The sequence below is a fragment of the Coregonus clupeaformis genome, unplaced genomic scaffold (genome assembly GCF_020615455.1).
Source record: "Coregonus clupeaformis isolate EN_2021a unplaced genomic scaffold, ASM2061545v1 scaf0486, whole genome shotgun sequence".
NCBI lineage: Eukaryota > Metazoa > Chordata > Actinopteri > Salmoniformes > Salmonidae > Coregonus > Coregonus clupeaformis.
In genome coordinates, this window is record NW_025533941.1 from 235576 (window position 1) to 263268 (window position 27693).

Genomic DNA, 27693 nt, shown 5'->3' on the forward strand with positions numbered 1-27693 from the left:
ACTCTCTGCTCTACTCTCTGCTCTACTCTCTGCTCTCTGCTCTACTCTCTACTCTCTGCTCTACTCTCTGCTCTCTACTCTCTGCTCTACTCTCTGCTCTCTGCTCTACTCTCTGCTCTACTCTCTGCTCTCTACTCTCTACTCTCTGCTCTACTCTCTGCTCTACTCTCTGCTCTCTGCTCTACTCTCTACTCTCTGCTCTACTCTCTGCTCTCTACTCTCTGCTCTACTCTCTGCTCTCTGCTCTACTCTCTGCTCTACTCTCTGCTCTCTACTCTCTACTCTCTGCTCTCTACTCTCTGCTCTACTCTCTGCTCTCTGCTCTACTCTCTGCTCTACTCTCTGCTCTCTGCTCTACTCTCTGCTCTACTCTCTGCTCTACTCTCTGCTCTACTCTCTACTCTCTGCTCTCTGCTCTACTCTCTGCTCAGCTCTCTGCTCTACTCTCTGCTCTACTCTCTGCTCTACTCTCTACTCTCTGCTCTACTCTCTACTCTCTGCTCTACTCTCTGCTCTACTCTCTGCTCTACTCTCTGCTCTACTCTACTCTCTACTCTCTGCTCTACACTCTGCTCTGCTCTCTGCTCTGCTCTCTGCTCTCTGCTCTCTGCTCTCTGCTCTCTGCTCTCTGCTCTGCTCTCTGCTCTACTCTCTGCTCTCTACTCTCTGCTCTCTGCTCTACTCTCTGCTCTACTCTCTGCTCTACTCTCTACTCTCTGCTCTACTCTCTGCTCTGCTCTGTGCTCTGTGCTCTGCTCTCTACTCTCTGCTCTACTCTCTACTCTCTGCTCTACTCTCTACTCTCTGCTCTACTCTCTACTCTCTGCTCTCTGCTCTCTGCTCTCTGCTCTGCTCTCTGCTCTACTCTCTGCTCTACTCTCTACTCTCTGCTCTACTCTCTGCTCTGCTCTCTGCTCTGCTCTCTACTCTCTGCTCTACTCTCTACTCTCTGCTCTACTCTCTGCTCTACTCTCTACTCTCTGCTCTACTCTCTACTCTCTGCTCTCTGCTCTCTGCTCTCTGCTCTCTGCTCTACTCTCTGCTCTGCTCTCTGCTCTGCTCTCTGCTCTACTCTCTGCTCTGCTCTCTACTCTCTGCTCTGCTCTCTGCTCTCTGCTCTGCTCTCTGCTCTACTCTCTGCTCTGCTCTCTGCTCTACTCTCTGCTCTACTCTCTGCTCTGCTCTCTGCTCTGCTCTCTGCTCTACTCTTTGCTCTGCTCTCTGCTCTACTCTCTGCTCTCTGCTCTGCTCTACTCTCTGCTCTCTACTCTCTCTGCTCTCTGCTCTACTATCTACTCTCTACTCTCTGCTCTACTCTCTGCTCTCCGCTCTGCTCTCTGCTCTCTGCTCTCTGCTCTGCTCTACTCTCTGCTCTGCTCTCTGCTCTCTGCTCTGCCCTCTGCTCTCTGCTCTACTCTCTGCTCTACTCTTTGCTCTGCTCTCTGCTCTACTCTCTGCTCTACTCTCTGCTCTCTGCTCTCTACTCTCTACTCTCTGCTCTACTCTCTGCTCTCTACTCTCTTCTCTGCTCTCTGCTCTGCTCTCTACTCTCTACTCTCTGCTCTACTCTCTGCTCTCTGCTCTACTCTCTGCTCTACTCTCTGCTCTGCTCTCTGCTCTGCTCTCTGCTCTGCTCTCTACTCTCTACTCTCTACTCTCTGCTCTACGACGCAGATCCTTTGTGAGGCCCCATTCATCTCTGTTCACCCAATCATGTCTGAATGGTTAATTATCAGCTGAGCTTGGCACAGGGAGACAAGAGGGTGATCCCAGAGAAGTCTTTCTCTAGTCTATTCATTTTCTTCAGCCACTGACACTGAATACAGAGACCAGACCAGGAAAAGAGGCGCCTGAATAAAGAGGCTGGGCTGGGACTCTAGTCGCTGGCACACTCCAGAGGCAGTGGTGTAAAAAATACTTTCAAGTACTACTTAAGTCGTTTTTTGGAGTATCTATACTTTACTTTACTATTTATATTTTTTGACAACTTTTACTTTACTCCACTACATTCCTAAAGAAAATAATGTACTTTTTACTTCCTTACATTTTCCCTGACACCCAAAAGTCAAATTCACACACTTATGAAGAGAACAACCCTGGTCATCCCTACTGTCTCTGATCTGGTGGACTCAATACACACAAATGCTTCGTTTGTAAATGATGTCTGAGTGTTGGAGTGTGCCCCTGGCTATCTGTAAATGATGTCTGAGTGTTGGAGTGTGCCCCTGGCTATCAGTAAATTATGTCTGAGTGTTGGAGTGTGCCCCTGGCTATCATTAAATGATGTCTGAGTGTTGGAGTGTGCCCCTGGCTATCTGTAAATGATGTCTGAGTGTTGGAGTGTGCCCCTGGCTATCTGTAAATGATGTCTGAGTGTTGGAGTGTGCCCCTGGCTATCTGTAAATGATGTCTGAGTGTTGGAGTGTGCCCCTGGCTATCAGTAAATGATGTCTGAGTGTTGGAGTGTGCCCCTGGCTATCTGTAAATGATATCTGAGTGTTGGAGTGTGCCCCTGGCTATCTGTAAATTATGTCTGAGTGTTGGAGTGTGCCCCTGGCTATCTGTAAATGATATCTGAGTGTTGGAGTGTGCCCCTGGCTATCAGTAAATGATGTCTGAGTGTTGGAGTGTGCCCCTGGCTATCTGTAAATGATGTCTGAGTGTTGGAGTGTGCCCCTGGCTATCTGTAAATTATGTCTGAGTGTTGGAGTGTGCCCCTGGCTATCTGTAAATGATGTCTGAGTGTTGGAGTGTGCCCCTGGCTATCAGTAAATGATGTCTGAGTGTTGGAGTGTGCCCCTGGCTATCTGTAAATGATGTCTGAGTGTTGGAGTGTGCCCCTGGCTATCAGTAAATGATGTCTGAGTGTTGGAGTGTGCCCCTAGCTATCTGTAAATGATGTCTGAGTGTTGGAGTGTGCCCCTGGCTATCAGTAAATGATGTCTGAGTGTTGGAGTGTGCCCCTGGCTATCAGTAAATGATATCTGAGTGTTGGAGTGTGCCCCTGGCTATCTGTAAATGATGTCTGAGTGTTGGAGTGTGCCCCTGGCTATCTGTAAATGATGTCTGAGTGTTGGAGTGTGCCCCTGGCTATATGTAAATAATATGAGGATTTTTTAATGATTTACACCATTTACTTTTACATTTGATACTTCAGAATATTTTAGCAATTACGTTTTCTTTTGATACTTAAGTATATTTAAAACTAAATACTTTTAGACTTTTACTCAAGTAGTATTTTACTGGGTGACTCACTTTTACTTGAGCCATTTTCTATTAAGGTATCTTTACTCAAGTATGACAATTGGTTACTTTTTCCACCACTGTCCAGAGAGGGACACTCAGAGGGACTACGGTCACAGGAACAATGTGAGGAGACTCTATATTCACTCTGGGGCCTGATACAGAGTCGAGATGAACATGCACAAATTACATTTTGATATAAATCTTCAATTGATGCCAATGGGATTTGTGGAAATTCAAGTTAAGCGTGCATATTTCTAGTCAGAATACCACCCAGTGTGTGTGTGTGTGTGTGTGTGTGTGTGTATGTGTGTGTGTGTGTGTGTGTGTGTGTGTGTGTGTGTGTGTGTGTGTGTGTGTGTGTGTGTGTGTGTGTGTGTGTGTGTGTGTGTGTGTGTACCTGGCGAAGCCGACTCCTCTGCTGACCCCGTTGGCGTCCCTCAGCACCCGTGTTGAGATGACGTGACCGAACGGTTTCAGCATGTTCTCCAGCTCCTGCTCATCCATGGTTACAGGCAGGTTGGAGATGTACAGGTTAGTGGGGTCTTGCTCCTGTTGCTGTGGGAGGGGGGGAGAGATAAGGATTGAGGTTCAGGAAACGGTATGTCACCTGTTAAAGCAACCACCCGGTTGACACCTTTCACATCATGGACATGCACACTGCACGGTACACCCTGAGCTCTGTGTAGAATGGTTCATTAAACTTCACAGGCAGTGTAACCCCCCTCAGCTCAAACCTTAAACAGGAGAGAGAGAGCACCCTAAATAATGTATAGCCATTGTCCCGGGCCATTGTCCTGTCTCATACTCAAAGAAACACAACTTACAATGGCTGGAAACTCTACAGAACTGAAGCACATGGTGTGTATTGTGTCACACTGTAGCGAGAACAATGACGGTATGAAACTGAAGCCAGAGCCATGTGTGCTACAGAGACAAGTCCTCAGAGGTGCTTGGTGTTTTTTTTTAAATAGGATTTTTAGGATTCGTTTCATGGCTACATGGATAATTTACAATTACATTTAAGTCATTTAGCAGACGCTCTTATCCAGAGGGACTTACAAATTGGTGCATTCAACTTAGGATAGCCAGTGGGACAACCACCACTGGGGGAGGGGGGTTGTAGAAGGATTACTGTTATTTACTACCTCAAATAAATGTTGGCGGCCACCCTGATGTGGTGATGGTATCAGTAGTATATATTCATGACGGATGTAAGTTACTCCAGTGGATAAACGTTCCCACTCTGTGTGTGAGACATACTGTATGATGTCATAGGGCAGAGACATACTGTGTGATGTCATGGGCCGCGTCCCAAACGCCACCTTATTCCCTACGTAGTGCACTACCTTTTGACCAGACTACATAGGAAATAGGGTGGAAGGACGACTTGAAGCCAGCGGTGGAAAATAACATGATCTTGTAAGTGATCTGAGATACTTCTACTCAACGTGGAAAAATCTACACGGAACACACTATGTCTAGAGGGATTGGAGAATTACCCCCCCTCCCCCACACACCACTTCAGAGGACAAGAGTTTTCTGTTTTACAGCTTTTTTTTGTTACATACACATTTTACATTCATTCTACTTTTGTGTACAGCAGAGACAAAACGGATATAAAGGTTTAAATATATATTTACATTTACTGTATATTTACACACATGTTCACAGGTTCATGCTATTTATATATATATATATATATATATATATATATATATATATATATATATATATATATATATATATACACTGAACTAAAATATAATCGCAACATGTAAAGTGTTGGTCGCATGTTTCATGAGCTGAAATAAAAGATCCCAGAAATCTTCCATATGCACAAAAAGCTTATTTCTTTCAAATGTTGTACACAAATTTGTTTACATCCTTGTTAGTGATCATTCCTCCCTTGCCAAGAAAATCCATCTACCTGGCAGGTGTGGCATATCAAGAAGCTGATTAGACAGCATGATCATTACACAGGTGCACCTTGTGCTAGGGACAATGAAAAGTCACTCTAAAATGTGCCGTTTTGTCACCAAACATTAGATTTACGTCATTTAGCAGAGGCTCTTATCCAGAGCGACTTACAGTTAGTGAGTGCATACATTTTCATACTGGCCCCCCGTGGGAATCGAACCCACAACCCTGGCATTGCAAATGCCATGCTCTACCAACTGAGCTACACGGGACTATGATGACACAATGACACAGATGTCTCAAGTTTTGAGGGAGCTTGCTATTGGTATGCTGATTGGAGGAATGTCCACCAGAGTTGTTGCCAGAGAATTGAATGTTCATTTCTCTACCATAAGCTGCCTCCAACGTCGTTTTAGAGAATGTTGGTAGTACGTCCAACCGGCCACACAACCGCAGACAACATTCTTGGTGTTGTGTGGGCAAGAGGTTTGCTGATGTAAACGTTGTGAACAGAGTGCCCCCTGGTGGCGGTGGAGTTACGGTATGGGCAGGCATAAGCTACGGACAATGAACACAATTGCATTTTATCGATGGGAATTTTAATGCATAGAGATACCGTGAGGAGGTCCTGAGGCCCATTGTCGTGCCATTCATCTGCCGCCATCACCTAATGTTTCAGCATGATAATGCACAGCCCCATGTCGCAAGGATCTCTACACATTTCCTGGAAACTGAAAATGTCCCAGTTCTTCCATGGCCTGCATACACACCAGACATGTCACCCACTGAGCATGTTTGGGATGCTCTGGATTGACGTGTATGACAGCGTGTTCCAGTTCACGCCAATATACAACTTCGCACAGCCATTGAAGAGGACTGGGACAACATTCCACAGACCACAATCAACAGCCTGATGAAATCTATGCGAAGGAGATGTGTTGCGCTGCATGAGGCAAATGGTGGTCACACCAGATTGACTGGTTTTCTGATCCACACACCTGTGACCAACAAATGCATATCTGTATTCCCAGTCATGTGAAATCCATAGATTAGGGCCTAATGAATTTATTTCAACTGACTGATTTCCTCATATGAACTGTAACTCAGTACAATCTTTGATATTGTTGCATGTTGTGTTTATACTTTTGTTCAGTACACTGTATTTGTTGTAATATTTCTTCTGTCTTTTCTGGTGGATTAAACTGAAATTGCAACCAGCTTTCTATGGCTTGTTTTAGAAATAGTGATATTTGGAGATGATTTCATAGTGCGCTACTTCTGACCAGAGTCCCATGGGCCCTGCGGAAAATAAAGTCATGCACCGCACGCTTAGAAAAAATAGGTACTATAAATGTCTTATCTTATTCTGATCATCCTGTTGTTACATGAATGTTTGTAGTGTATTCAAGGTTTAAAAAGGCTTCTAAAGTTTGTAATTTCCACTTTCAAATGTCAGACTTGATTTGTCCTAATGAAAAATGTATCAACTCCTACAAAAAAAGTCAATTAATTATAATCCATTTAATAATTCAAATGTCCTGTTGCTGCAGGATAATTTTTCTGCTGTGAGAAACTGGGTCAAATTAAGATATGGCATCTGTATCTAGAACCTCAAAGGGTTCTTCGGGCTGTCCTCATAAGAAAACCCTTTAAAGAACCCTTTTAGGTTCCAGGTAGAACCCTTTTGGGTTCCACATAGAACCCTTTCCACAGAGGGTTCTACATGGAAACCAAAAGGGTTCTATCTGGAACCTAAAATGATTCTACCTGGAACCAAAAAGGGTTATCCTATTGGGAGAGCTGAAGAACCGTTTTTCTGAGTGTATACAGTGGTGTGAAAAAGTGTTTGCCCCCTTCCTGATTTCTTTGCATGTTTGTCACACGTAAATGTTTCAGATCAAACAAATTTAAATATTAGTCAAAGATAACACAAGTAAACACAAAATGCAGTTTTGAAATGAAGGTTGTTATTATTGAGGGAAAAATAAATTCCAAACTCACATGGCCCTGTGTGAAAAAGTGATTGCCCCCTACAACCTAATAACTGGTTGGGCCACCCTTAGCAGCAACAACTGCAATCAAGCGTTTGCGATAACTTGCAATGAGTCTTTTACAGCTCTGTGGAGGAATTTTGGCCCACTCATCTTTGCAGAATTGTTGTAATTCAGCCACATTGGAGGGTTTTCGAGCATGAACTGCCTTTTTAAGGTCATGCCACAGCATCTCAATAGGATTCAGGTCAGGACTTTGACTAGACCACTCCAAAGTCTTCATTTTGTTTTTCTTCAGCCATTCACAGGTGGACTTGCTGGTGTGTTTTGGATCATGCTGTCCCCAGTCCGCCTGGCCTTGCTGCTATTCCAGTTTCAACTGTTCTGCCTGCGGTTATGGAACCCCTACCTGTCCCAGACCTGCTGTTTTCAACTCTTAATGATCGGCTATGAAAAGCCAACTGAGATTTATTCCTGATTATTATTTGACCATGCTTGTCACTTATGAACATTTTTGAACATCTTGGCATGGTTCTGTTATAATCTCCACCCGGCACAGCCAGAAGAGGACTGGCCACCCCTCATAGCCTGGTTCCTCTCTAGGTTTCTTCCTAGGTTTTGGCCTTTCTAGGGAGTTTTTCCTAGCCACCGTGCTTCTACACCTGCATTACTAGCTGTTTGGGGTTTTAGGCTGGGTTTCTGTACAGCACTTCGAGATATTAGCTGATGTACGAAGGGCTATATAAAATAAAATTGATTGAATTGATTGATTGATTGATTGATCATTGTCCTGCTGCAGAACCCAAGTTCGCTTCAGCTTGAGGTCACGAACAGATGGCCGGACATTCTCCTTCAGGATTTTTTGGTAGACAGCAGAATTCATGGTTCCATTTATCACAGCAAGTCTTCCAGGTCCTGAAGCAGCAAAACAGGCCCAGACCATCACACTACCACCACCATATTTTACTGTTGGTATGATGTTCTTTTTCTGAAATGCGGTGTTACTTTTACACCAGATGTAATGGGACACACACCTTCCAAAAAGTTCAACTTTTGTCTCGTCAGTCCACAGAGTATTTTCCCAAAGGTCTTGGGGATCATCAAGATGTTTTCTGGCAAAAATGAGACGAGCCTTAATGTTCTTTTTGCTCAGCAGTGGTTTTCGTCTTGGAACTCTGCCATGCAGGCCATTTTTGCCCAGTCTCTTTCTTATGGTGGAGTCATGAACACTGACCTTAACTGAGGCAAGTGAGGGCTGCAGCTCTTTGGATGTTGTTGTGGGGTCTTTTGTGACCTCTTGGATGAGTCATCGCTGCGCTCTTGGGGTAATTTTGGTCGGCCACTCCTGGGAAGGTTCACCACTGTTCCATGTTTTCACCATTTGTGGATAATGGCTCTCACTGTGGTTCGCTGGAGTCCCAAAGCTTTAGAAATGGCTTTATAACCTTTTCCAGACTGATGGATCTCAATTACTTTCTTTCTCATTTGTTCCTGAATTTCTTTGGATCTCGGCATGATGTCTAGCTTGTGAGGATCTTTTGGTCTACTTCACTTTGTCAGGCAGGTCCTATTTAAGTGATTCCTTGATTGAGAACAGGTGTGGCAGTAATCAGGCCTGGGTGTGGCTAGAGGAATTGAACTCAGGTGTGATAAACCACAGTTGAGTTGTGTTATAACGGGGGGGTGCAAACACTTTTTCACACAGGGCCATGTAGGTTTGGATTTTGTTTTCCCTTAATAATAACAACCTTCATTTCAAAACTGCATTTTGTGTTTACTTGTGTTATCTTTGACTAATATTTACATTTGTTTGATGATCTGAAACGTTTAAGTGTGACAAACAAAAAACAAATCAGGAAGGGGGCAAACACTTTTTCACACCACTGTATATGGAATAGGGTGCCACTGTATATGGAATAGAGTGCCACTGTATATGGAATAGGGTGCCACTGTATATGGAATAGGGTGCCACTGTATATGGAATAGGGTGCCACTGTATATGGAATAGGGTGCCACTGTATATGGAATAGGGTGCCACTGTATATGGAATAGGGTGCCACTGTATATGGAATAGGGTGCCATTTGGGATGCAGACTATGTCTTCTGATTTGGCTATTTATGATACTCTAGGCCTATGAGCACCTTCCTAATATTGAGTTGCACCCCCTTTTGCCCTCAGAACAGCCTCAATTCGTCAAGGCATGGACTCTACGTTTGAGCGTGAAAAACCCAGCAGAGTTGCAGTTCTTGACACTCTCAAACCGATGCGCCTGGCACCTACTACCAAGTTATACTTTTGAATCATCTGGCCATAGAACGTTCTTCCAAGAGTCTTGATGATCATCCAGGTGCTTTTTGGCAAACTTGAGTCAACCTTTTGGACGAGATGGGTCCCATTATGTCTGGCGAAAACCAAACTCTGCATTCCACAGTAAGAACATCACATCAAAGGTCAAGCATGGTGGTGGTGGTGTGATGGTTTGGGGATGCTTTGCTGCCTCAGGACCTGGACGACTTGCCTTAATAGAAGGAACCATGAATTCTGCTCTGTATCAGAGAATTCTACAGGAGAACGTCAGACCATCCGTCTGTGAGCTGAAGCTGAAGCGCAGCTGGGTCATGCAGCAAGACAATGATCCAAAACACACAATCAAGTCTACATGAAAATTGCTAAAAAGCAACAAATTGGAAGTTTTGGAATGGCCTAGTCAAAGTCCAAACCTAATCCCAATTGAGATGCTGTGGCAGGACTTGAAACGAGCAGTTCATGCTTGAAACCCCACACGTCACTGAGTTAAAGCAGTTCTGCATGGAAGAGTGGGCCAAAATTCCTCCACAGCGACGTGAGAGAATACACCGAGGATCAGCAAGGCCCTTCATCAGAACACTGAAACATACCTGTATCAAGACATGTTGTACACGGAAAGTGAATGTCAATGACGTGCATGTCAATCTCTCCCGGTTCAAAACTGAGGAGAGATTGACTGCACCACTGTTGGTCTCAGTGCGAGGTGTTGACGTGTTGATGGTGCCGAACTGTCTGTTCAAGCAGTACCACACTAGACATGCAACCAGAGGTCCCTTCACAGTCCCCAGGTCCAGAACAGAGGCTGGGAAACACACAGTATTAAATAGAGCCATGACTACATGGAACTATCTGCCACCCCAAGTAACTCAAGCTAGCAATACAAACAGCAATAAAAAGCATACATTACTGCTCAAAGTGGACTGTGAAGAGACACAGACATTTTTATATATTTTGTAGTGTATTATGTATTGTATTATGTATTGCATTATGTAGTGTATTATGTATTGTATCATGTATTGTATCATGTATTATGTACTTTATTATGTAGTGTGTTATCTCGTGTATTATGTAGTGTGTTATGTATTATATTATGTAGTGTGTTATGTATTGTATTATGTATTGTATCATGTATTGTATTATGTAGTGTGTTATGTATTATATTATGTAGTGTGTTATGTAGGGTTATGTATTGAATTATGTATTGTATTATGTATTGTATTAGTATTTCATTATGAATTGTGTTATGTAGTGTGTTATGTAGTGTATTATGATTTGAATCAGGTATTGCATTTATGTAGTGTATTATGTAGTGTATTATGTATTGTATTATGTAGTGTCTTATGTAGTGTGTTATGTAGTGTGTTATGTAGTGTGTTATGTATTATGTATTGAGTTATGTAGTGTATTATGTAGTGTATTATTTATTGTATTATGTAGTGTCTTATGTAGTGTGTTATGTAGTGTGTTATGTAGTGTATTATGTATTGTATCATGTGTTGTATTATGTAGTGTATTATGTAGTGTATTATGTAGTGTATATGGGCTTGCTCAGTACATTTGAGACAGCTCTGCCCATTGGCATATGGTTTCTGGCTTACTCACTAAATAAGAGGCAGCTCCGCTCATTGGTATAGGGTTTCCTGGTGAGAGGCAGTGTTTCTCTATCTACCTACAGTATCTCTCTCTTCTCCCACCTTCTCTCTCCTTCCATATCTCTCTCTTCTCCCCCTGTCTCTCTCCATCTCCCGTCCTCCATCAATCTCTATCTACCTACAGTATCTTTCTCCATCCATATCTCTCTCTTCTCCCCCCCTCTCTCTTCATCTCTCTCCCTCCATCCCCCCCTTTCTCACGTCCTGAGTTTTTTTTTCCCTGCCTCTCAGATTCCAGTTTGGCTGTACAACTATCAGTGGATTGGAATGTCTGGTGCTGCTCTGAGATGAATTACTGTGATGATTCAATGAGAGAGAGAGAGAGAGAGAGAGAGAGAGAGAGAGAGAGAGAGAGAGAGAGAGAGAGAGAGAGAGAGAGAGAGAGAGAGACAGAGAGACAGAGAGACAGAGAGACAGAGAGAGAGAGATACTCCTGATCAAAGACATTGGAAATGCTGGGAAATGTTTGACTGTCACTCCAGCTTCTTTGATTGATTGAGCTTGGTGCAATCGAATCAATGCATCAGTCCCAAAAGTGTAAACCCCAAATCCTTCCCTTCTGGCACATCAGACAGGCTCAAATTTTATTTGTCACATACACGTGTTTAGCAGATGTTATAGCGGGTGTAGCGAAATGCTTGTGCTTCTAGCTCTGACAGTGCAGTAATATCTAACAATTTCACAACATATACCCAATACACACAAAAAAGTAAGGAATGGGATTTAAGAATATATACATACAGTATATGGACAAGCAATGACAGAGCGGCATTGACTAAGATACAGAAGAATATTATACAATAGAATGCAGTATATACATATGAGATGAGTAGTGCAAGATATGTAAACATTATTAAAGTGACTAGTGTTCCATTTCTTAAAGTGGCCAGTGATTTCAATAGGCAGCAGCAGCCTCTAATGTGCGAGTGAAGGCTATTTAACGGTCTGATGGCCTTGAGATAGAATCTGTTTTTCATTCTCTCGGTCCGAGCTTTGATGCACCTGTACTGACCTCGCCTTCTGGATGATAGCTGGGTGAACAGGCAGTGGCTCGGGTGGTTGATGTCCTTGATGATCTTTTTGGCCTTCCTGTGACATCGGGTGCTGTAGGTGTCTTGGAGGGCGGGTAGTTTGCCCCCGGTAATGTGTTCGGCAGACCGCACCACCCTCTGGAGAGCCCTGCGGTTGTGGCGGTGCAGTTGCCGTACCAGGCGGTGATACAGCCCGACAGGATGCTCTCAATTGTGCATCTGTAAAAGTTTGTGAGGGTTTTAGGTGCCAAGCCACATTTCTTCAGCCTCCTGAGGTTGTAGAGGTGATATTGCGCCTTCTTCACTACACTGTCTGCGTGGGTGGACCATTTCAATTTGTCGGTGATGTGTACGCCAAGGAACTTGAAGATTTCCACCTTCTCCACTGCGGTCGATGTAGATTGGGGGGTGCACCCTCTGCTGTTGTCACGGTTTCGGCCGAGACTGCTCCTCCTCCTGGTTCGGGCAGGCAAAGGCGTTCGCCGTCCCCGGAGTACTAGCTGCCACCGTTGGATGTTTCGTGTGTGATTGCTTTGGTCTGTCTTGTACACCTGTGTCTGTTTGTGTGCTGATTACGTGTCCTATAAGTTCCCTGTTTTGTATTGGTTAGATTGTGTGTTGTTGTTCGCCTGTCCGTAGTGCTGCGTGTTTTGTTCTCTGTTTGTTGTTTTATTGTTTACGCATGGTTGCGTAATTGCTCGCCTCTGTTTGTCTTTTGAGGCCGTTTATTTGTATCGTTACGTTTTGGATATTTAGTAAACTCTGTTGGACTGAGCTTCGGTGTCCTGCGCCTGACTTCCACACCACATACACCTCACCACTTGACAGAACAACACACCACCATGGAGTCAGCAGGAGCAGTGGCGGCACCCAAGTCGCTGGAGGATCGGATCAGCGACCAAGACACCATGATCCGGCAACTTGGGGCCGCCATGAACGAGGTGTCCAACACGCTGCGCCGGTTGGTGACTGGGGAGGTGCCCACGCCTTCGCACACCATCCCATCACCAACGGCCAGTCCTCCTCTCTCAGCACCGGAACCCAGTGGCATTCGGCTCTCGCTCCCGAGGGCATATGGCCGGTTCTGCAGCCGGGTGTCAGGGATTTCTCCTGCAGGTGGAACTTTACCTGGCTACTATACACCCGGCGCCCTCGGGATACGAGGCGTCTCCGCCCTCATCTCCTGTCTATCCGGCAAGGCGTTGGAATGGGCCAACGCCGAATGGGAGGGAATAGACGCCGCAACCATCACCTACGCGGAGTTCTCCCGCCGCTTCAGGGCTGTCTTCGATCATCCACCTGAGGGTAAAGCGGCGGGAGACGTCTGTTCCACCTCCGACAGGGGAAGAGGAGCGCCCAGGAGTTCGCACTGGAGTTCCGGACACTAGCAGCGGATGCGGGGTGGAATGAGAGGGCCCTCATCGACCACTACCGGTGTAGCCTACGAGAGGACGTTCGTCGTGAGCTGGCCTGCAGGGACACCAACCTGTCGTTTGACCAGTTGGTGGACATTTCCATCCGTCTAGACACCCTGCTGGCTACCCGCGGACGTCCCGAGTGGGGGTCGTCCATTCCACCCTCCAGCACCTCCGAGCCGATTCCTATGGAGCTCGGGGGTGCTGGCGCTAGAGAGAGGAGGAGAGGGAACCCGAGGGGGGCCATCCCCTGCACCACCTGTGGTCGTGGAGGACACACCGCGGCCAGGTGCTGGGGAGGGTCTCCTGGGAGGGGTGACAACAGGTCACGCACTGGGGAGTCATTTCAGGTGAGTAGGCGCCCCACTTACCCAGAGCTTTCTGTTGGTCACATGAGTATTCCTGTGAGATTTCCACAGGTGGCACCTCATTCCCAGCATAAGGCGCTAGTAGATTCAGGCGCAGCTGGGAACTTTATTGATCTGGCATTTTGTGGTAGGTTAGGGATTCCCCTTCGGCCGGTAGAAGCTCCATTTCCTGTCCACGCATTAGACAGCCGGCCGTTGGGGTCGGGCCTGATCAGGGAGGTCACAGCACCACTGACGATGACGACGCAGGGGGGTCATGAGGAGATCATTCAGTTTTATCTGATTGACTCCCCTGCGTGCCCAGTGGTGTTGGGACTTCCCTGGTTAAGCACCCATGATCCTACCATAGCGTGGCAACAGAGGGCTCTTATGGAGTGGTCTGCCCAGTGTGTAGGGAGATGTCTAGGTGTTTCCATAGGGGTGACCTCGGTAGAGAGTCCGAACCAAGTGCCCGCACTGCGCATTCCCCCTGAGTATGAGGATTTAGCACTTGTGTTTAGCAAATCGAGGGCAACACGGCTGCCTCCTCATAAACAAGGGGACTGTGCGATAAATCTCCAAACAGGAGCGGCTCTGCCACGGAGTCGTGTGTATCCCCTGTCTCAAGAGGAGACAGCGGCTATGGAGACTTACATAGCCGAGTCCTTGGCACAGGGATACATACGGTCCTCTACTTCCCCGGTCTCCTCGAGTTTCTTCTTTGTGAAGAAGAAGGATGGGGGATTGCGCCCGTGTATTGATTACCGTAGTCTCAATCAGATCACAGTTAAATACAGCTACCCACTTCCACTGATTGCGACAATGACGGAATCGTTACGCGGAGCGCGGTTCTTCACAAAGTTGGATCTCAGGAGCGCGTATAATCTGGTGCGCATTAGGGAGGGGGATGAATGGAAAACAGCATTTAGCACCACCTCGGGTCATTACGAGTATCTCGTCATGCCATACGGGTTAATGAATGCTCCTTCAGTCTTCCAATCCTTTGTTGACGAGATTTTCCGGGACATGCATGGGCAGGGTGTAGTAGTTTACATCGACGACATCCTAGTGTACTCTTCCACACGAGCCGAGCATGTAGCCCAGGTACGCCGAGTGTTGAGAAGACTGCTGGAGCATGACTTGTATGTCAAGGCAGAGAAATGCCTGTTCTTCCAGGAGTCCGTCTCCTTTTTGGGTTATCGGTTGTCCGCGTCAGGGGTGGAGATAGAGGTAGACCGGGTATCGGCCGTGCGTAATTGGCAAACCCCAACTACTGTAAAAGAGGTGCAGCAGTTCTTGGGTTTTGCTAATTACTACCGGAGGTTTATTCGGGGTTTTGGACAGGTTGCAGCTCCCATTACATCTCTGCTAAAGGGGGGTCCGGTTCGTTTGCAGTGGTCGGCTGAGGCGGACAGGGCATTTGTTAAGCTGAAGAACCTGTTCACCTCGGCTCCGGTGCTGGCGCATCCGGATCCCTCTTTACCCTTCCAAGTAGAGGTGGACGCGTCTGAGACCGGTATTGGGGCAGTCCTGTCACAACGGTCCGGCGCGCCACCTAAACTCCGCCCCTGTGCCTTCTACTCGAAGAAGCTCAGCTCGGCGGAGCGCAACTATGACGTTGGGGACAGGGAGCTGTTAGCCGTAGTCCAGGCCCTAAAGGTGTGGAGGCATTGGCTTGAGGGGGCTCAACACCCTTTCCTCATTCTGACAGATCACCGTAACCTGGAGTACATCCGGGCAGCTAGGAGATTGAACCCTCGTCAGGCTAGGTGGAACATGTTCCTAACCCGGTTTGTTTTTAAGATCACATACATCCCAGGGTCCCAGAATGGTAAGGCAGACGCCCTGTCCCGGCGGTATGACACAGAGGAGAGGTCCAACGAGCCTACTTCCATATTGCCGGAGTCTTGTTTGGTGGCTCCGGTGGTTTGGGAGGTCGATGCGGAAATCGAGCGGGCACTGCGTACCGACCCTACTCCCCCCGAGTGTCCTGTGGGGCGGACGTACGTTCCGCTCGAGGTTCGTGATCGACTTATTTATTGGGCTCATACATCACCCTCCTCTGGACATCCAGGTATTGGCCGGACCGTGCACTGTCTTAGCATGAAATACTGGTGGCCAACGTTAGCTAGGGATGTGAGGGTTTATGTCTCCTCCTGCTCGGTGTGTGCCCAGTGTAAGGCGCCTAGACATTTGCCCAGGGGTAAGCTACATCCCCTGCCCGTTCCACAACGACCATGGTCCCACCTATCGGTGGATTTCGTAACCGATCTACCCCCCTCCCAGGGGAATACCACCATTTTGGTCGTTGTGGATCGGTTTTCTAAGGCCTGTCGTCTCCTTCCAATGCCGGGTCTCCCTTCTGCCCTACAAACCGCTGAGGCCCTATTCACCCATGTGTTCCGGCACTATGGGGTCCCCGAGGATATTGTGTCTGACCGAGGTCCCCAGTTCACCTCCAGAGTTTGGGGGGCGTTCATGGAACGGTTGGGGGTCTTGGTAAGCCTTACCTCGGGGTACCACCCAGAGAGCAATGGGCAGGTGGAACGTGTCAACCAGGATGTGGGTAGGTTTTTGAGGTCCTATTGCCGGGACCGGCCGGAGGAGTGGTCTAGGTTCCTCCCCTGGGCAGAGATAGCCCAGAACTCTCTCCGCCACTCCTCCACCAATTTAACACCTTTCCAGTGTGTTTTAGGTTATCAGCCGGTCCTGGCACCATGGCACGAGAGCCAGATCGAGGCCCCTGCGGTGGACGAGTGGATTCGGCGCTCGGAGGAGACGTGGGACGCTGCCCATGTCCATCTGCAGCGTGCCATCCGTCAACAAAAGGCGAGCGCCGATCGCCACCGCAGTGAGGGACCGGTGTACGCACCGGGAGATCGAGTCTGGCTCTCGACTCGAAACCAGCCCCTCCGCCTGCCCTGCCGGAAGCTGGGTCGGCGGTTTGTGGGGCCCTTCAAAGTCCTGAGAAGATTGAACGAGGTGTGTTACAGGTTACAACTGCCTATAGAATACAAAAATATTAACCCCTCGTTCCATGTGTCTCTTCTCAGGCCGGTGGTAGCTGGCCCACTCCAAGAAGTTGAGATAGGAGAGACCCCTCCGCCCCCTTTGGACATCGAGGGGGCCCCGGCGAACAGGGTCCGGACTATCTTGGACTCGAGGCGCCGGATGAGTGGTCTCAGTATCTCGTGGAGTGGGAGGGAGTGCGGTCCGGAGGAACGGTGCTGGGTGCCCAGGAGGGACATCCTCGATCCATCCCTCCTGACGGAGTTCCACCGTGGGCATCCCACGCGCCCGGGTCCGCGTCCTCCTGGCCGTCCCCGAGGCCGGGGTCGGCGCACGGCTGGAGCCGCGCGTCAAGGGGGGGGTACTGTCACGGTTTCGGCCGAGACTGCTCCTCCTCCTGGTTCGGGCAGGCAAAGGCGTTCGCCGTCCCCGGAGTACTAGCTGCCACCGTTGGATGTTTCGTGTGTGATTGCTTTGGTCTGTCTTGTACACCTGTGTCTGTTTGTGTGCTGATTACGTGTCCTATAAGTTCCCTGTTTTGTATTGGTTAGATTGTGTGTTGTTGTTCGCCTGTCCGTAGTGCTGCGTGTTTTGTTCTCTGTTTGTTGTTTTATTGTTTACGCATGGTTGCGTAATTGCTCGCCTCTGTTTGTCTTTTGAGGCCGTTTATTTGTATCGTTACGTTTTGGATATTTAGTAAACTCTGTTGGACTGAGCTTCGGTGTCCTGCGCCTGACTTCCACACCACATACACCTCACCACTTGACAGCTGTTTCCTGAAGTCCACGATCATCTCTTTTGTTTTGTTGATGTTGAGTGAGAGGTTATTTTCCTGGCACCACACTCCCAGAGCCCTCACCTCCTCCCTGTAGGCTGTCTCGTCATTGTTGGTAATCAAGCCTACTACTGTTGTGTCGTCTGCAAACTTGATGATTGAGTTGGAGGCGTGCTTGGCCACGCAGTCATGGGTGAACAGGGAGTACAGGAGGGGGCTGAGCACGCACCCTTGTGGGGCCCCAGTGTTGAGGATCAGCGAAGTGGAGATGTTGTTTCCTACCTTCACCACCTGGGGGGCGGCCCGTCAGGAAGTCCAGGACGGGGTTCAGACCCAGGGCCTCGAGCTTAATGATGAGCTTGGAGGGTCCTATGGTGTTGAAGGCTGAGCTATAGTCAATGAACAGCATTCTTACATAGGTATTCCTCTTGTCCAGATGGGATAGGGCAGTGTGCAGTGTGCTCAATAAAACACTCAAAGTTTTTGAAAGAAAGCTGATACTAATTCAACCAATTCCAGGTCTGGTGAGTGTGAGTGTCAATGTGTCTGTTTCTGTGTGAGTGTTAGTTAATCCAACCACCAGGTGGCGCTCCACTGGACTGTACCACCAGTGTGATGGTTGGGCAGGGCAGCATATCATCCCTGTCTCATGTGATCTGATCTGGTAGTGTTGTCATTGGATTTCTAGCTGTTGTCCCACTGGCCATCCAACCAGCATCAACCACTGTCCTGGCTCATGGCCATTCTTACTGAGGCAGGACAGGACACACACGCACACGATTGGCTGAGGACGAGTTAAACAGACAGTCTCTGAGGACACACAATCTCTCTCTTACCTGTCAATCTCTGTGGTAGTGTGTGTGTCTATATATATGTGTGTGTGTGTGTGTGTGTGTGTGTGTGTGTGTGTGTGTGTGTGTGTGGCGGAACAACACAGGAATAACTTGGCTGGACACACAGTCCTCTCTCTCCTCTCATATTCTACCCAGTATGGGCCTTGACTCCTGTTGAGATTCCATCACATCACAGAGCGCAATGTCATTTCCAGACGCTGTCAAGGCTACATCACTGACTCAGATCATCTCTGTTCTAGTATCCAGAACATACACTGAGTCTACAAAACATTAGGTACACCTGCTCTTTCCATGACGTAGATTTGACCCGGTGAATCCAGGTGAAAGCCCCCGGTAATGACCATGGTGCTTGCCTACGGAGCTGTGAGGGGAACGGCACCTCCGTACCTTCAGGCTCTGATCAGTCCCTACACCCAAACGAGGGCATTGCGTTCATCCACCTCTGGCCTGCTGGCCCCCCTACCTCTGCGGAAGCACGGTTCCCGCTCAGCCCAGTCAAAACTGTTCGCTGCTCTGGCACCTCAATGGTGGAACAAGCTCCCTCACGACGGCAGGACAGCAGAGTCACTCACCACCTTCCGGAGACACTTGAAACCCCACCTCTTTAAGGAATACCTGGGATAGGATAAAGTAATCCTTCTAAAAGGGGGTGCAACTCAATATTAGGAAGGTGCTCATAGGCCTAGAGTATCATAAATAGCCAAATCAGAAGACGTAGTCTGCATCCCAAATGGCACCCTATTCCATATACAGTGGCACCCTATTCCATATACAGTGGCACCCTATTCCATATACAATGGCACCCTATTCCATATACAGTGGCACCCTATTCCATATACAGTGGCACCCTATTCCATATACAGTGGCACCCTATTCCATATACAGTGGCACCCTATTCCATATACAGTGGCACCCTATTCCATATACAGTGGCACCCTATTCCATATACAGTGGCACCCTATTCCATATACAGTGGCACCCTATTCCATATACAGTGGCACCCTATTCCATATACAGTGGTGTGAAAAAGTGTTTGCCCCCTTCCTGATTTGTTATTTGTTTGTCACACTTAAATGTTATTTGTTTGTCCCCCCCCCCCCGTTATAACACAACTAAACTGTGGTTTATCACACCTGAGTTCAATTCCTCTAGCCACACCCAGGCCTGATTACTGCCACACCTGTTCTCAATCAAGGAATCACTTAAATAGGACCTGCCTGACAAAGTGAAGTAGACCAAAAGATCCTCACAAGCTAGACATCATGCCGAGATCCAAAGAAATTCAGGAACAAATGAGAAAGAAAGTAATTGAGATCCATCAGTCTGGAAAAGGTTATAAAGCCATTTCTAAAGCTTTGGGACTCCAGCGAACCACAGTGAGAGCCATTATCCACAAATGGTGAAAACATGGAACAGTGGTGAACCTTCCCAGGAGTGGCCGACCAAAATTACCCCAAGAGCGCAGCGATGACTCATCCAAGAGGTCACAAAAGACCCCACAACAACATCCAAAGAGCTGCAGCCCTCACTTGCCACAGTTAAGGTCAGTGTTCATGACTCCACCATAAGAAAGAGACTGGGCAAAAATGGCCTGCATGGCAGAGTTCCAAGATGAAAACCACTGCTGAGCAAAAAGAACATTATCGCTCGTCTCATTTTTGCCAGAAAACTTCTTGATGATCCCCAAGACCTTTGGGAAAATACTCTGTGGACTGACGAGACAAAAGTTGAACTTTTTGGAAGGTGTGTGTCCCATTACATCTGGTGTAAAAGTAACACCGCATTTCAGAAAAAGAACATCATACCAACAGTAAAATATGGTGGTGGTAGTGTGATGGTCTGGGCCTGTTTTGCTGCTTCAGGACCTGGAAGACTTGTTGTGATAAATGGAACCATGAATTCTGCTGTCTACCAAAAAATCCTGAAGGAGAATGTCCGGCCATTTGTTCGTGACCTCAAGCTGAAGCGAACTTGGGTTCTGCAGCAGGACAATGATCCAAAACACACCAGCAAGTCCACCTGTGAATGGCTGAAGAAAAACTAAATGAAGACTTTGGAGTGGTCTAGTCAAAGTCCTGACCTGAATCCTATTGAGATGTTGTGGCATGACCTTAAAAAGGCAGTTCATGCTCGAAAACCCTCCAATGTGGCTGAATTACAACAATTCTGCAAAGATGAGTGGGCCAAAATTCCTCCACAGCGCTGTAAAAGACTCCTTGCAAGTTATCGCAAACGCTTGATTGCAGTTGTTGCTGCTAAGGGTGGCCCAACCAGTTATTAGGTTGTAGGGGGCAATCACTTTTTCACACAGGGCCATGTGAGTTTGGAACTTGATTTTCCCTTAATAATAACTTTACTCCAATTAGGGGAAGGGAGGTAGGGTTAAGGGAAAATAATAAAGGAAAATATATTTAAAAATAATAGTACAAAAAATATATATATACATATACATTTCCTGATGCAAACAACTGCACTGATAGAACCAAAGCTGATCTACCACATAAACAATTAATAAATAAATAAATAATAAAAGAAAGTAGTGCACTATGGGAAATAGGGTCCCATTTGGGATGCAGTCATAGATACACTATCAATAACCAGATAATAGCCAGGAAATCCAAAAGAGGACGTAATGCCTTATTGCTACGGTCAGTACTAAACCCCACAACAGAACAACAAACCCCCACTATGGTCAGTACTAAACCCCACAACAGAACAACAAACCCCCCACTATGGTCAGTACTAAACCCCACAACAGAACAACAAACCCCCACTATGGTCAGTACTAAACCCCACAACAGAACAACAAACCCCCACTATGGTCAGTACTAAACCCCACAACAGAACAACAAACCCCCCACTATGGTCAGTACTAAACCCCACAACAGAACAACAAACCCCCCACTATGGTCAGTACTAAACCCCACAACAGAACAACAAACCCCCACTATGGTCAGTAACATACACTGACAGATAAGCTTGTGTTCCCATCACCACCTTACTGTGCTGCAGGTTGGGTGGTGCCCACATGAATACTAACGAGTCCATACTACAGACTGCAGCTTTTTTTCTCATAGGCTGTCCTAAATGGCACCCTGCTCCCTATCAAGTGCACTAGGTTCGAACAGAGCCTTATGGGGCCCTGGTCAAAAGTAGTGCACTAAATAGGGAATAGGGTGCCATTTGGGACGCAAACCGTGATGTGGTCTCCCTCCCAGCTAGCAGCCACGTTGTTTTAGATCAACAGCAGTAAACCAGTGTGTCAGCGCTGAGATCTCTGCTTCGGGGCCAACAGCATCTTCACTCAAATCCCAGGGGGGGATGAGGGAGAGCAGACTTCTCCTCACACACACACACACACACACACACACACACACACACACACACACACACACACACACACACACACACACACACACACACACACACACACACACACACACACACACAGTCATGTTGACACAGCATCTTCAGCCATGTCCCAGGCGCTACAGGCACTGGGAAGCTAGTTGGTAATGACTGCTGTGACTGATGCTGCAGAAAGAGGCATCACATCCCTCCATGAGATATCAGGCTAACGCTAGCTAACGCACACACATCCCTCCTTGAGATATCAGGCTAACGCTAGCTAACACACACACACCCCTCCTTGAGATATCAGGCTAATGCTAGCTAACGCACACACACCCCTCCTTGAGATATCAGGCTAACGCTAGCTAACGCACACACACCCCTCCTTGAGATATCAGGCTAACGCTAGCTAACACACACACACCCCTCCTTGAGATATCAGGCTAATGCTAGCTAACGCACACACACCCGTCCTTGAGATATCAGGCTAACGCTAGCTAACACACACACACCCCTCCTTGAGATATCAGGCTAACGCTAGCTAACGCACACACACACCCCTCCTTGAGATATCAGGCTAACGCTAGCTAACGCACACACACCCCTCCTTGAGATATCAGGCTAACGCTAGCTAACACACACACACCCCTCCTTCAGATATCAGGCTAACGCTAGCTAACGCACACACACACCCCTCCTTGAGATATCAGGCTAACGCTAGCTAACACACACACACCCTCCTTGAGATATCAGGCTAACGCTAGCTAACGCACACACCCCTCCTTGAGATATCAGGCTAACGCTAGCTAACGCACACACACCCCTCCTTGAGATATCAGGCTAACGCTAGCTAACACACACACACCCCTCCTTGAGATATCAGGCTAACGCTAGCTAACACACACACACCCCTCCTTGAGATATCAGGCTAACGCTAGCTAACACACACACCTCCTTGAGATATCAAGCTAACGCTAGCTGAATGCTAATGCTAGCTAAAGTTCACCAGGCTCTCCTGGGCCTTTCTGCTGAAAGGGATCTCGTCAGCAGGCCAGCGAGGCACAATACAAGGGCAGCGTCATAAATGGCACCCAATTCCAAAGTGAGGGAGGGGGAGAGAGAGAAAGAGGGGCTGAGTGTCCCTCCACCCCAGGCTTTAATTAGTCACACCGCCCTAAACACACACACACACACACAACTTCACATGGCTTACACACACACACACACACACACACACAACATCACATGGCTTACACACACACTCTCACACACACACACAACTTCACACACACACACACACAACTTCACATGGCTTACACACACACACTCTCACACACACACACAACTTCACATGGCTTACACACACACACACACATACAACTTCACATGGCTTACACACACACACACACACAACAACTTCACATGGCTTACACACACCCACACACACACACACACACACACACACACATACACACACACTTCTCATTTCAAATGTCTCATTCCAACTGTCTCACCATATAATTTTTGTGGGTGTCTGGGTGTTTCATTACATAAATGCAATAACCAGAAAGCTGCTGGATTATCATGAAGGAAGCTGAGATATGAGAACCAAAATGAAGAAAGAAAGTTGAAGAAAAACTTTTCTAAATGTTTCCCAACCCCCACTCAGTCTTCTTTGCTAATGGCATCTCCTCAGACGATACTGAAAGAAATGACGTTAGAGAAGCAGACCACTGGACAAGACAAGAAAGAAAAGAGTTCACAGAGAAGAAGAAGAAGAAGAAGAAGAAGAAGAAGAAGAAGAAGAAGAAGAAGAATAAGCTGAATGAAGAAGAAGAAGAAGCAGAAGAAGAAGAAGAAGAAGAAGAAGAAGAAGAAGAAGAAGAAGAAGAAGAAGAAGAAGAAGAAGCAGAAGAATAAGAAGAAGAAGAAGAAGAAGAAGAAGAAGAAGAAGAAGAAGAAGAAGAAGAAGAAGAAGAAGAAGAAGAAGCAGCAGCTCTGGAAGGGACCATAGGGTGGTAGAGTAATGTACTGTCTATGATGTATATACAATAGCACTTCCTATAGAGTGAGGGGTGCATTGTGAACAGGTATCATGTGTTCCTAATGCATATTATGTCTTCACTGTTTCTGTCTACATCTGTATAAACTATATCTATAATATCTATATACACTGCTCAAAAAAATTAAGGGAACACTTAAACAACACAATATAACTCCAAGTCAATCACACTAAATGTCACATGCTGTTGTGCAAATGGAATAGACAACAGGTGGAAATTATAGGCAATTAGCAAGACACCCCCAATAAACGACTGGTTTTGCAGGTGGTGACCACAGACCACTTCTCAGTTCCTATGCTTCCTGGCTGATGTATTGGTCACATTTGAATGCTGGCGGTGCTTTCACTCTAGTGGTAGCATGAGACGGAGTCTACAACCCACACAAGTGGCTCAGGTAGTGCAGCTCATCCAGGATGGCACATCAATGCGAGCTGTGGCAAGAAGGTTTGCTGTGTCTGTCAGCGTAGTGTCCAGAGCATGGAGGCGCTACCAGGAGACAGGCCAGTACATCAGGAGACGTGGAGGAGGCCGTAGGAGGGCAACAATCCAGCAGCAGGACTGCTACCTCCGCCTTTGTGCAAGGAGGAGCAGGAGGAGCACTGCCAGAGCCCTGCAAAATGACCTCCAGCAGGCCACAAATGTGCATGTGTCTGCTCAAACGGTCAGAAACAGACTCCATGAGGGTGGTATGAGGGCCCGACGTCCACAGGTGGGGGTTGTGCTTACAGCCCAACACCGTGCAGGACGTTTGGCATTTGCCAGAGAACACCAAGATTGGGAAATTCGCCACTGGCGCCCTGTACTCTTCACAGATGAAAGCAGGTTCACACTGAGCACGTGACAGACGTGACAGAGTCTGGGAGGAGATCCCTCAGGAGACCATCCGCCACCTCATCAGGAGCATGCCCAGGCGTTGTAGGGAGGTCATACAGGCACGTGGAGGCCACACACACTACTGAGCCTCATTTTGACTTGTTTTAAGGACATTACATCAAAGTTGGATTAGCCTGTAGTGTGGTTTTCCACTTTAATTTTGAAGGTGACTCCAAATCCAGACCTCAATGGGTTGATACATTTGATTTTCATTGAATAATTTTTGTGTGATTTTGTTGTCAGCACATTAAACTATGTAAAGAAAAAAGTATTTAATAAGATTATTTCATTCATTCATTCAGATCTAGGATGTGTTATTTTAGTGTTCCCTTTATTTTTTTTGGGCAGTGTATATACAGTACCAGTCAAAGGATTGGACACAACTACTCATTCAAGGGTTTTTCTTTATTTTTTACTATTTTCTACATTGTAGAATAATAGTGAAGACATCAAAACTATAAAATAACACACATGGAATCATATTATTAACCAAAAAAGTGTTAAACAAATCAAAATATATTTTATATATCGAGATTCCTCAAATAGCCACCCTTTGCCTTGATGACAGCTTTACACACCATCAAGTGCTATGATGAAACTGGATCTCATGATGACCGCCGGTGGAGGGGGCTTTACTTGGCTCATCGCGCTCTTTGTGGCGGGCCGGGCGCCTGCAGGCTGTCTTTGGTTTCCTCCGACACGTTGGTGCAGCTGGCTTCTGGGTTAAGCGAGCGGGTGTTAAGAAGCCCAGCTTGGCGGGTCATGTATAAACTACATCTGTTCTGTATGAATGGATAAACACAACATGGTCTATCCCATTGACACTAAACAGCTTAGCTGGTTGTATTGTGAGTGTGTGTGTAGTGTGTGAGTGTGTGTGTGTGTGTGTGTGTGTGTGTGGGTGGGTGTGAGTGTAAGGACTTCTATAAGAGATCTACAGTAGGTGGTCTACCTGTCACTACCTCATCCTGATCAATGCCTTTGTCCAATGGGCAGCGCTCTCTGGGCGCCTCGGTGGGATACCCTGTTGCCATGGTTATCTCTGTTACAAACCAACCGGAAGAGAGAATGTTTTTTACTATCCGACCGAGGCAGAGCCAGGATCAAAGTGATCCAGGAAGAAACAAAGAGGGGGTTACACTCTTACAGGCCTATGTACAGTATGAGAAGTGTACTGTAGAGAGGGGGGGGGGGTACACTCTTGCACCTCCCTAACCCGGACGACGCTGGGCCAATTGTGTGCCGCCCTATGGGACTCCCGATCACGCCCGGTTGTGATACGCCCCGGTCTGTAGTGACGCCTCTAGCACTACGATGCAGTGCCTTAGACCGCTGCGCCACTCGGGAGGCCCCAAGGCAGATGTATTCTAATAGATGCATAGGAGAGCTGTGCTGCTTGTCACACCATACTAATGCAGGAAACAGGCCACACACACCATACTAATGCAGGAAACAGGCCACACACACCATACTAATGCAGGAAACAGGCCACACATACCATGCTAATGCAGGAAACAGGCCACGCACACCATGCTAATGCAGGAAACAGGCCACGCACACCGTGCTAATGCAGGAAACAGGCCACACACACCATGCTAATGCAGGAAACAGGCCACACACACCGTGCTAATGCAGGAAACAGGCCACACACACCATGCTAATGCAGGAAACAGGACACACACACCATGCTAATGCAGGAAACAGGACACACACACCGTGCTAATGCAGGAAACAGGCCACGCACACCATGCTAATGCAGGAAACAGGACACACACACCATGCTAATGCAGGAAACAGGACACACACACCATGCTAATGCAGGAAACAGGCCACACACACCATGCTAATGCAGGAAACAGGACACACACACACACACACACACACCATGCTAATGCAGGAAACAGGACACACACACCATGCTAATGCAGGAAACAGGCCACACACACACCATGCTAATGCAGGAAACAGGACACAAACCATGCTAATGCATGAAACAGGAATAGGGTGGAGTTTACATGTTATTGATAGTCTGTAGATAGTCTGTAGAGCATCTTCAGATGGACTATCCATATAAAGTGTTACATTGGGGGCATTTGGGATGCAGCCCATGTTACACTATCTGAGTTGGCATCACCACAGTGCCATGACATGTTAATGTATTCCAGCTTAGATTGACACAGGGATCGATCTGCAACAAATTCAACAGAGCGACACGGAGAGGAACTAAGAGAGAGAGGGGGGGAAGAGGGGAAAGGGAGAGAGAGAGAGAGAGAGAGAGAGAGAGAGAGAGAGAGAGAGAGAGAGAGAGAGAGAGAGAGAGAGAGAGAGAGAGAGAGAGAGAGAGAGAGAGCGCGAGAGAGAGAGAGAGAGAGAGAGACTCGTGGTTTCTCTGGGCATCTCTGTTGAGACAGCCTAAAAGGTTACAGCAGTTGATTTGTGATGTTATATTCTGGTGGAGCTCTCTCTCTCTCTCTCTCTCTCTCTCTCTCTCTCTCTCTCTCTCTCTCTCTCTCTCTCTCTCTCTCTCTCTCTCTCGCTCTCTCTCTCTCTCTCTCTCTCTCTCTCTCTCTCTCTCTCTCTCTCTCTCTCTCTCTCTCTCTCTCTCTCTCTCTCTCTCTCTCTCTCTCTCTCTCTCTCTCTCTCTCTCTCCTCCCTCCCTCCCTCCCTCCCTCCCTCCCTCCCTCCCTCAGGAAAAAGAGTTTGGCCGCTGCTGTCCACCAACTTTGATAGATAACCACACCCACACTGTAGAGCCGAGACAATAAACCTAAAATGATCAACACCGACAGATCACTTATCACAGGCATTCAGCTGATATCCTTCATTACGATAAGTAGGCTGTTGATATCATGCCTCACCTT

The 27693-nt window shown here is 47.2% G+C and overlaps 1 protein-coding gene across 1 annotated transcript in view; it reads right to left on the reverse strand.

Moving 5' to 3' along the window:
* The window catches only part of LOC121543743 (RNA-binding motif, single-stranded-interacting protein 3-like), a 151042-nt gene that overhangs the window by 61387 nt on the left and 61962 nt on the right, over nt 1-27693 (reverse strand). Inside the window, exon 4 of the mRNA XM_045215620.1 lies at nt 3644-3801. Coding sequence (XP_045071555.1) covers nt 3644-3801 — 158 coding nt within the window. The remainder of the gene's footprint in view (nt 1-3643; nt 3802-27693) is intronic.